The 11049-nt window shown below is 47.5% G+C and overlaps 1 protein-coding gene across 1 annotated transcript in view; it reads left to right on the plus strand.

Moving 5' to 3' along the window:
- LOC110497049 (protein unc-80 homolog) overlaps positions 1–11049 on the plus strand; it is a 100832-nt gene that overhangs the window by 10501 nt on the left and 79282 nt on the right. The window contains exons 8-14 of the mRNA XM_036982462.1: positions 4894–5167; positions 5839–5973; positions 6816–7026; positions 8334–8483; positions 8938–9206; positions 9983–10342; positions 10876–11007. Coding sequence (XP_036838357.1) covers positions 4894–5167; positions 5839–5973; positions 6816–7026; positions 8334–8483; positions 8938–9206; positions 9983–10342; positions 10876–11007 — 1531 coding nt within the window. The remainder of the gene's footprint in view (positions 1–4893; positions 5168–5838; positions 5974–6815; positions 7027–8333; positions 8484–8937; positions 9207–9982; positions 10343–10875; positions 11008–11049) is intronic.

Raw genomic sequence — 11049 nt, forward strand, 5'->3', positions numbered from 1 at the left:
TGGCTGCCATTTTCACCCCATTCTGAAACTTTTAGGGTTTATGACATCACCCCTCTAGTAATTTAATAGGATCTCTATACTGTTTGAATTCAGTAATGCAACACATTCAATCATAGGTTCCATCAGAGGCGGACTGGGACCAGAAATCGGCCCTGTCATTTCTAACACACCGGACAATGTTTTTCCTTGAGGCCCCCATATCGGCCCATTTTTTTTTCTTGAGGCCCCCTGGGCTAAGAATCGACCAGCCCATCTTGTATTTGCCCAAAATGCCATATGGCCAGTCCACCCCTGGTTGATTTAATGTGGATATTGGGTATGGAGAATGAGAGAGATGTCTCCCAGCCATCCTCACCTTAATGCAGTGTGACAGCAGAGTGAAACAATCCATCTCTCTTCATGAGATTCACATTTATAGGACTTCCAGCTGTGAATCTAAATAAGCTCTCTCCCCTGATTAATACCGCTGACGTACAGCTCCGGTGTTGCCATGCACTCCAATCACTCCTTCCCACTGTGATGCGATGCTGATGCCGTTTCCATGGCAACCCCTGCTGCAATGGAGGGAGTCCAGGTTGGGCAGTGTCTCTCCTGGGGGTGGGTGTATGTACGTCACTCAGTCGCCACAGCAACCTCTCCACAACACAAACCGAAAGCTTTGAGTGTGCGTGTGTCGTTTAGACAGTGTAACACAATACTGCTCCTGCATCCTGTACTCTGACATTGATTCTTCTAGTATTGACCGTCTCAACCCGACTCAGTTTAATAGTACAGCTAAGATGAAATGCTTCCCCCTCCCTCCCTCCTCCCCCTCTCTGCTTTCACTACAGTATAAATCTCATTCTATTGTTGTGGTGCGGTGTAGCCCTGTATATCGGCTCCTTTGCCATGCACCAGGGCTGTATTCATAAGGCATCAAACGTAACCAAGATAGATTGAAACAAGGAGTGGCTCCCTGAGCATGTCCAATAAGAAAAGCTAGTTTCGTGTCTCATTGTAAACTGTTTTTCTACAGTGTGACTTAATAAATATGAGCCACCAGCCAGTGACCTTCATCTCGGCTGCTGAGCTAAAGTCTTATTGATAGTGGGCTCACGTAGGCTGAAAATCCAGTCTCTAAATCTCCACAGAAACACACGCTGCAGGGCCTTGTTGTTTAACACATAATACAGGGCCTTGTTGTTTAACACATGCTACAGGGCCTTGTTGTTTAACACACGCTACAGGGCCTTGTTGTTTAGCACATGCTACAGGGCCTTGTTGTTTAACACACGCTACAGGGCCTTGTTGTTTAGCACATGCTACAGGGCCTTGTTGTTTAACACATGCTGCAGGGCCTTGTTATTTAACACACGCTACAGGGCCTTGTTGTTTAGCACATGCTACAGGGCCTTGTTGTATAACACATAATACAGGGCCTTGTTGTTTAACACATAATACAGGGCCTTGTTGTTTAACACATAATACAGGGCCTTGTTGTATAACACATGCTGCAGGGCCTTGTTATTTAACACACGCTACAGGGCCTTGTTGTTTAGCACATGCTACAGGGCCTTGTTGTATAACACATAATACAGGGCCTTGTTGTTTAACATATTCTACAGGGCCTTGTGGTTTAACACATGCTACAGGGCCTTGTTGTATAACACATGCTACAGGGCCTTGTTGTATAACACATGCTGCAGGGCCTTGTTGTTTAACACATAATACAGGGCCTTGTTGTTTAACACATGCTGCAGGGCCTTGTTATTTAACACACGCTACAGGGCCTTGTTGTTTAGCACATGCTACAGGGCCTTGTTGTATAACACATAATACAGGGCCTTGTTGTTTAACACATAATACAGGGCCTTGTTGTTTAACACATAATACAGGGCCTTGTTGTATAACACATGCTACAGGGCCTTGTGGTTTAACACATGCTACAGGGCCTTGTTTAACATATGCTACAGGGCCTTGTTGTTTAACATATGCTACAGGACCTTGTTGTTTAACACATGCCACAGGTGCATCCTGTTTCCATTGATCATCCTTGAGATGTTTCTACAACTTGATTGGAGTCCCCCTGTGGTAAATTCAATTGATTGGACATTATTTGGAAAGGCAGACACCTGTCTATATAAGGTCCCACAGTTGACAGTGCACGTCAGAGCAAAAACAAAGCCATGAGGTTGAAGGATGTCCGTAGAGCTCTGAGACAGGATTGTGTCGAGTCACAGATCTGGGGGAGGGTACCAAAAAATATCTGCAGCATTGAAGACCTCCAAGAACACAGTGGCCTCCATCATTCTTAAATAGAAGAAGTTTGCAACCAACAAGACTTCCTAGAGCTGGCCGCCTGGCCAAACTGAGCAATCGGGGGAGAAGTGCCTTGGTCAGGGAGGTGACCAGGAACCCAATAGTCACTCTGACAGAGCTCCAGAGTTCCTCTGTGGAGATGGGAGAACCTTCCAGAAGGACAACCATCTCTGCAGCAATCCACCAATCAGGCCTTTATAGTCGAGTTGTCAGACGGAAGCCACTGCTCAGTAAAATGCATGACAGCCCACCTAAAGGACTCTCAGACCATAAGAAACAAGATTCTCAGGTCTGATGAAACCAAGATTGAACTCTTTGGCCTGAATGCCAAGCGTCACTTCTGGGGATGTTTTTCAGCTGCAGGGACTGGGAGACTAGTCAGGATCGAGGGAAAGATGAACAGAGCGAAGTATAGAGAGAACCTTGATGAAAACCTGTCTCCAGAGTGCTCAGGACCTCAGACGGGGGCGAAGGTTCACCTTCCAACTGGACAACGACCCTATGCACACAGCGAAGACAATGTAGGAGTGGCTTCGGGACAAGTCTCTGAATGTCCTTGAGTGGCCCAGCCAGAGGCCAGACTTGAACCCGATCTAACATCTCTGGAGAGACCTGAAAATAGCTGTGCAGTGTCGCTCCTCATCCAACCTGACAGAGCTTGAGAGGATCTGTAGAGAACAATGGGAGAAACTCCCCAAATACAGACCACTGTAGATACTGTTCTCTGAGGTGATCGCTCCAGGTAGGCCTGAGTACCAAGCTGCTTGGTCATGGAGGAACCCTGAGGGAGGAAGGGACAGAGGAGAGCAAACGAGATCCTGTTATGTACCCTGGGGTGGCATGGTAGCCTAGTGGTTAGAGTGTTGGACTAGTAACCGGAAGGTTGCAAGTTCAAACCCCCGAGCTGACAAGGTACAAATCTGTCATTCTGCCCCTGAACAGGTAGTTAACCCACTGTTCCTAGGCCGTCATTGAAAATAAGAATTTGTTCTTAACTGACTTGCCTGGTTAAATAAAGGTAAAATAGATTTCACCGTACATCTCTATCTTAACAGGCCGAAGAGTGTGTGTACCATTAACATTTTAATTTACCGGACCCATATGGGTGCGTAGCATGACTAGGGTCCCATATGGGTGCGTAGCATGACTAGGGTCCCATATGAGTGCGTAGCATGACTAGGGTCCCATATGGGTGCGTAGCATGACTAGGGTCCCATATGGGTGCGTAGCATGACTAGGGTCCCATATGGGTGCGTAGCATGACTAGGGACCCATATGGGTGCGTAGCATGACTAGGGTCCCATATGGGTGCGTAGCATGACTAGGGTCCCATATGGGTGCGTAGCATGACTAGGGTCCTATATGGGTGCGTAGCATGACTAGGGTCCCATATGAGTGCGTAGCATGACTAGGGTCCCATATGGGTGCGTAGCATGACTAGGGTCCCATATGGGTGCATAGCATGACTAGGGTCCCATATGGGTGCGTAGCATGACTAGGGTCCCATATGGGTGCGTAGCATGACTAGGGACCCATATGGGTGCGTAGCATGACTAGGGTCCCATATGGGTGCGTAGCATGACTAGGGTCCCATATGGGTGCGTAGCATGACTAGGGTCCCATATGAGTGCGTAGCATGACTAGGGTCCTATATGGGTGCGTAGCATGATTAGGGTCCCATATGGGTGCGTAGCATGACTAGGGTGTTCACCCACGGTGCTCAGAATGACAGAAATCACATTTAGAATGTGGTAAATCATAGTAACAGAACATGCAAGTCGAGGATGCAACGATGTGTGGTCCTTACCAAATTCTAATGTGCACATTGACCATGTTAGAATAACTGTCCATATTTACTTTACAGTTACCCAAATACAGGTGTGCCGAGCTTGTAGCGTCATACTCCAGGCTGCTTCAGCAAAGTACTGAGTAAAGGGTCTGAATAATTAATTATGTAAATGTCATATTTACACTTTTTATTTTTTTATACATTTGCAAACATTTCTAAAACCCTGTTTTTGCTTGTCATTAAGGGGTATTGTGTTTAGAATGATGAGGTAAAAAAACAATTAAATCAATTTTAGAATATGGCTGTAACATAACAAAATGTGGAAAAAGTCAAGGGGTCTGTGAATAAATTCTGAACGCACTGTAAGTGATGAACGTGGCAGGAAATGATGGGGACTGGTAATTTCATTTGAGGCAGATGCAAGTGATTTCAGTCAGAGATTTACAGATTGTTCTTTGCAGAGCTAGAACATAATATCAGACATCAATCTAGTTTTTTTTTTGGAGGTGCTGATTTGATCATTTGAGCTCAGTTAGGCTGTTTACAAATCATAAACTACAGTAACAAGTCCTGCCTTTAACAACTATTTGCAAAAGGCCGGGTCCAGGCCGGGTCTAGGCCGGGTCCAGGCCGGGTTACTGTAAGGCACATTGTGATAACTGCTGATATCAAAAGGGCTTTACAGATTCATGTCACTAACTTCCTCCCACCCTCTCTCTCTCTCCCCTCCCTCTCTCCCCCTCCCTCTCTCCCTGTACCTTGTCTCCCCCTCCCCCTCCCTCTCTCCCTGTACTTGTCTTCCCCAGGACCTCTGCCCCAGCGGGCATCTCTGTCTCCCTGGCCCAGCGTGCCCGCTACGCCACCTACTTTGACGTGGCAGTCCTGCGCTGCCTGCTGCAGCCCCACTGGACGGAGGAGGGGGTGCACTGGGCCCTCATGTTCTACCTGCAGCGCCTGCGTCAGATCCTGGAGGAGCGCCCGGAACGCCCGCCGGAGCCACTGGTCCCGCCCCTGCCCCGCCCTCGCAGCAGCTCCATGGTGGCCACCGCCCCCTCTCTCGTCAACACCCACAAGACTCAGGTGGGTTATAACCATTGTGTTTATGTCAATCATTAGTTAATACTACAGTATTATATGGTGTTATAACTACAGTACTGTAAAGCCATAAGACACAGGTAATACTAGTACTAGTATAAGTAGTAGTATTTGTAGTAATACAACAGTTAAATGCCCTATATAGTATGCCCTATATAGTATAGTATAATTAAGCAGTACGGCCCGGGGGGTGTGGTATATGGCCAATATACCACGGCTACGGGCTGTTCTTATGCATGACACAACGTGGAGTGCCTGGATACAGCCCTTCGCCGTGTTATATTGGCCCTATACCACAAACCCTCGAGGTGCCTTACTGCTTTTCTAAACTAATTACCAACGTAATTAGACCAGTAAAAACAAATGTTTAGTCATATCCCTGGTATACGGTCTGATATACCACGGCTTTCAGCCAATCAGCATTCAGGACTTGAACCACCCAGTTTGTAATCCCTATATAGTATAATGCCTTATATTGTAGCTCTTATTACAGTATTATCAAGTGGTTCAGGTTTTCCCATAGTTATGACCATCTTAAATACTGTATAGGAACAAAGTTGACTGTCTCTGTGCAGTAAAACGTCCTATTGCTACACTATATCTCTGATTGACACCTGTCATTCACTCTTGACCCCTGTGCCCTCTGCCCATATAAGGACATGAGTCTGAAATGCAATGAGGAGGATAAGTCCCTCAGCTCAGAGACCTTCTCTAAGGTGTCCCTGACCAACCTGCGCAGACAGGCTGTACCCGACCTTTCCTCTGACCTGGGGATGAACCTCTTTAAAAAGGTGAGATGCATGGAGATACATGTACAAGTTCTATAATCTGCCTTTATTATATTATCTTTCTATTAGTCTCTCTGTTTCTCTCTCTCTCTTTCTCTGTCTCTGTCTTTCTCTCTCTCTCTCTCTCTCTTTCTCTCTCTCTCGCTCTCTCTTTCTCTGTCTCTGTCTTTCTCTCTCTCTCTCTCTTTCTCTGTCTCTGTCTTTCTCTCTCTCTCTCTTTCTCTGTCTCTGTCCTCTCTCTCTCTCTCTGTTTCTCTCTCTCTCTTTCTCTGTCTCTGTCTTTCTCTCTCTCTCTCTCTCTCTTTCTCTCTCTCTCGCTCTCTCTTTCTCTGTCTCTGTCTTTCTCTCTCTCTCTCTGTTTCTCTCTCTCTTTCTCTGTCTCTGTCTTTCTCTCTCTCTCTCTTTCTCTGTCTCTGTCCTCTCTCTCTCTCTCTGTTTCTCTCTCTCTCTTTCTCTCTCTCTGTTTCTCTCTCTCTCTCTCTGTTTCTCTCTCTCTCTCTCTTTCTCTGTCTCTGTCTTTCTCTCTCTCTCTCTTTCTCCGTCTCTGTCTTTCCCTCTCTCTCTCTCTCTATTTCTCTGTCTTTCTCTCTCTCTCTCTCTGGGTATTGGGCCCTATCTCCTCACATCTATCATTGTCTTCTTTGTCTTTGTAAATCATTTCAAACATTTGGCCGACATTTTCTCTCCCTTTTATTCATTTGACCTTTTAATATGTTTCGACCTCTCAATCAATGTACCATTATACGCAGCTGACTCTTGCTAGGTGGAAACAAAACCCTGCTGTAGTTAGAACATTTAGAATGAATGTGTTTGTCTTGTGTCTCCTCCTACCGACCGTGGTACAGTTCAAGAACCGGCGGGAGGACCGTGAGCGTAAGGGCTCCATCCCGTTCCACCACACGGGCAAGAAGCGCCAGCGCCGCATGGGTGTGCCCTTCCTGCTTCACGAGGACCACCTGGATGTGTCCCCCACCCGATCCACCTTCTCCTTCGCCAGCTTCTCTGGCGACGACCGGCGGGCGCTGGAGCGCGGGGGCTGGCAGGCTACCATCATGGGTACCATACCAGATCTGGGTTCAAACACTTTTTGAAATTCTTTGAAACATGTTTAAGCGTTAGTTTGAGCGCTTGCTTTAGCCTGCCTGGAGTGCCAGATGGGTGTAGTTTGCAGCTATGCAACTTTTCTATTGGTTCCATGGCACCAGGCAAACTCAAGCCCAGATAAAATATTTGAAATGATTTCGAATAGTATTTGAACCCAGGTCTGTATATGACCAGCACTACCCACTCACTGTTTTATCTCTCTGTCTTTCTGCTGATAGATCATCTCTATCAATAGATTGTACTATTCACGTCTATCCATCTATTGATATATCTATTTTATATCAATAGGAACTTAAAAAGTACAGGGAAAATGACTGGCTCTCATTACCTGAGTCAGAGGAGTTAGTCCCCTGGCTCTCATTAGCTGAGTCAGAGGAGTTAGTCCCCTGGCTCTCATTAGCTGAGTCAGAGGAGTTAGTCCCCTGGCTCTCATTAGCTGAGTCAGAGGAGTTAGTCTCCTGGCTCTCATTAGCTGAGTCAGAGGAGTTAGTCCCCTGGCTCTCATTAGCTGAGTCAGAGGAGTTAGTCCCCTGGCTCTCATTAGCTGAGTCAGAGGAGTTAGTCCCCTGGCTCTCATTAGCTGAGTCAGAGGAGTTAGTCTCCTGGCTCTCATTAGCTGAGTCAGAGGAGTTAGTCCCCTGGCTCTCATTAGCTGAGTCAGAGGAGTTAGTCCCCTGGCTCTCATTAGCTGAGTCAGAGGAGTTAGTCTCCTGGCTCTCATTAGCTGAGTCAGAGGAGTTAGTCCCCTGGCTTTCATTAGCTGAGTCAGAGGAGTTAGTCCCCTGGCTCTCATTAGCTGAGTCAGAGGAGTTAGTCCCCTGGCTCTCATTAGCTGAGTCAGAGGAGTTAGTCCCCTGGCTCTCATTAGCTGAGTCAGAGGAGTTAGTCCCCTAACAGCAGCTGAACTGGGTCAGCCTAATTAACTTAATGTTTGTCTGGTTGTTAGGAAAGGTTGTTGCTTCTAATGTTTTGCAAAAGGTGCACAGAAAAAGGGACTTTCTCATTTGAATGTAAGCATCAGTTTAAAAGCCCTAAACGTTTAGCCCTACTTTCTTAATGAACAGATGTGGGTTAACTGGTACAGTAGGATGTGGTATGCATTGGTTTGTGGCAATGCCATGAGCTTATTTGGCTATTAGGCAGTCTTAAAAGGCAGGGAAGAGGAACGTGAGTTTGGATGTGTGAATGAGTGTGTGTTTGGTTGTAATGCTGTGTGCCGGTGTCTTTCACTCAGAGTTGTGTGTTTGTTGGTGTTTTAGGTAAGTTGACGCGGCGAGGGAGCACAGACACGGCTGCAGACACAGACAACCTGAGTGCTAAACACTCACACTCCCATCACTCCCTGCTCAGAGACATGCCAGACCACTCCAACAGCCACGGAGACAACACTGTTCACGCCAAGGGGGAGGGTAAGAGTCTATACACCCACAACACTGTTCACGCCAAGGGGGAGGCTAAGAATCTATACACCCACAACACCGTTCACGCCAAGGGCGAGGGTCAGAGTCTATACACCCACAACACCGTTGACACCAAGGGGGAGGGTCAGAGTCTTTACACCCACAACACTGTACACACCAAGGGGGAGGGTAAGAGAGTCCATACATCCATATTCTGTCATCACCCACAGTTATGAACGGAACACCTTCAATGATATATCCATCCATCTATCTATCACTCCATCCATCCACTCATCCATCACTCCATCATCCATCCATCCCTTTATCCATCAAGCCTTCCATCAATCCTTCCTTCCATCCCTCCCTCTATCCATCTATTCATCCATCCAAAATATACATTTTCTCTAAATCTGTGAATGTCTCCACCCCCTCACCTCCTCTCCTCCCACCCCTCCGCCCCCAGTGCGTTCACAGATCTCCACCATCACCATGGCGACGTTCAACACCACAGTAGCGTCCTTCAACGTGGGCTATGCCGACTTCTTCACCGAACACATGAAAAAGCTGTGTAACCCTGTACCCATCCCAGAGATGCCCCACGAGACGCTGGCGTGCGCCAACCTGCCCCGGAGCTTCACCGACTCGTGTATCAACTACTCATGCCTGGAGGAGGGAGACAACATCGAGGGCACCAACAACTTCATCCTGAAGAATGGCATGCTGGACCTTACGGTGAGGGGCAGTGATAAAGAGTGTCACCTGTTGGTCTGAGGTCTCTGACAGGGTTTCTGTACTGGAGGAATAACCAGGTTCACTATATATCATAACTCCAGTAGGATGGCTCACACTACCATGGCATTACTGAACCATTGGGCTCTATTTACTATGTAGTCATTTAGAAAACGCTCTTATCCAGAAGCGACTTACAGTTAGTGCATTCATCTTTAAGGTAGCTAGGTGAGACAACCACATATCACAGTCAAGTAAATGTCCTGCCTGGTTCCTGCCTGGTTCCTGCCTGGTTCCTGCCTGGACAACACTTGGGGAGGAATTAGTAGGGAAGCTTGGAGACTGTTGGATGGATGGTGTGATGGATGGATGGTGTGATGGATAGTGTGATGGATGGATGGTGTGATGGATGGATGGTGTAATGGATGGATGGTGTGATGGATGGATGGTGGGATGGATGGATGGTGGGATGGATGGTGTGATGGATGGATGGTGTGATGGATGGATGGTGTGATGGATGGTGTGTTGGATGGATGGTGTGATGGATGGATGGTGTGATGGATGGATGGTGTGATGGATGGATGGTGTGATGGATGGATGGTGTGATGGATGGTGTGTTGGATGGATGGTGTGATGGATGGATGGTGTGATGGATGGTGTGATGGATGGATGGTGTGATGGATGGATGGTGTGATGGATGGATGCACTTCATTTGAATGTGTCCAACCCCTGACACTGACCCATCTGTCTCCCTTTGTCTCCCCGTCTACCCCTCCCAGGCCATCCTGCGGGCGGTCTACGCCGTGCTGACCCACGACATCAGCTCACGCATCTGTGACGTGTCGCTCAACATCATCGACTGCCTGCTGCAGCTGGGGGTAGTGCCGGGCATGGGAAAGAAGCTCTCCAAGCCCGACGACAAGGAGAACGATGAGACACGCCTCCCGAAGGAGGGGGCCAATCAGAGCCTGAGTGGCGCCCAAGGGGGCGTGTCTGGAGGGTGCAGCGGGGCGGCACCAGGAGGAGGGGGTGGAGGAGGAGGAGGAGGGGGGGATGGAGGAGGAGGTGGGGGAAGTGGAGGAGGGAGCGGAGGAGGAAGCAAGGACGATGTGAAGAACAATAAGGAGAAAGACAGCAAGGTGGGTGTGAGAATACGTCTATGAGCTTTCAACTCTTACATTTTTCTCAAATCAAATCAAAGTTTATTTGTCATGTGCGCTGAATACAACAGGTGTAGACCTTGTGTTTACTTACAGGCTCTAACCAATAGTGCAAAAAAGGTATTAGGTGAACAATAGGTAGGTAAAGAAATAAAACAACAGTAAAAAGACAGGCTGTATACATCTTGTAACGGATCTCATTTTACATGCCCGTACAGAAACAGGAAAACATCACCGCACACTTCTAGTCAGATGCAAATTTCTTACATTGTGGATGAGCTTTCGGCCAGTCGACCTTCATCAGAGCCTGTCTGCACAAACAATAGTGGTACAGAAGGCCACAGAGAGATAATTACCTGTATATTAGATAGAACAGAGCATATTATAGATGTCATTCTACTAGAACAAAACACAAAATAAAACATGATGTGTTGGTGTGAGTAATAACCTGTCAACTTGTGTGAATGTTATATGTAGCATGTAATACCCTGTGCCTTCTGTTTAACACCAAGGAGGACGGCTCTTCACTGAGTACCCACCGGCTGGCTCTTACCATGCTGATCAAGATGGTCAAGTCTCTGGGTTGTGCCTACGGCTGTGGGGAGGGCCACAGAGGACTGTCAGGGGACCGGCTCCGCATGCAGGTCAGACAACTCACAGATTGCCCCTTTAACAAAATTGAATTA

Source organism: Oncorhynchus mykiss, chromosome 7, assembly GCF_013265735.2.
Source record: "Oncorhynchus mykiss isolate Arlee chromosome 7, USDA_OmykA_1.1, whole genome shotgun sequence".
In the NCBI taxonomy this organism is placed as follows: Eukaryota; Metazoa; Chordata; class Actinopteri; order Salmoniformes; family Salmonidae; genus Oncorhynchus; species Oncorhynchus mykiss.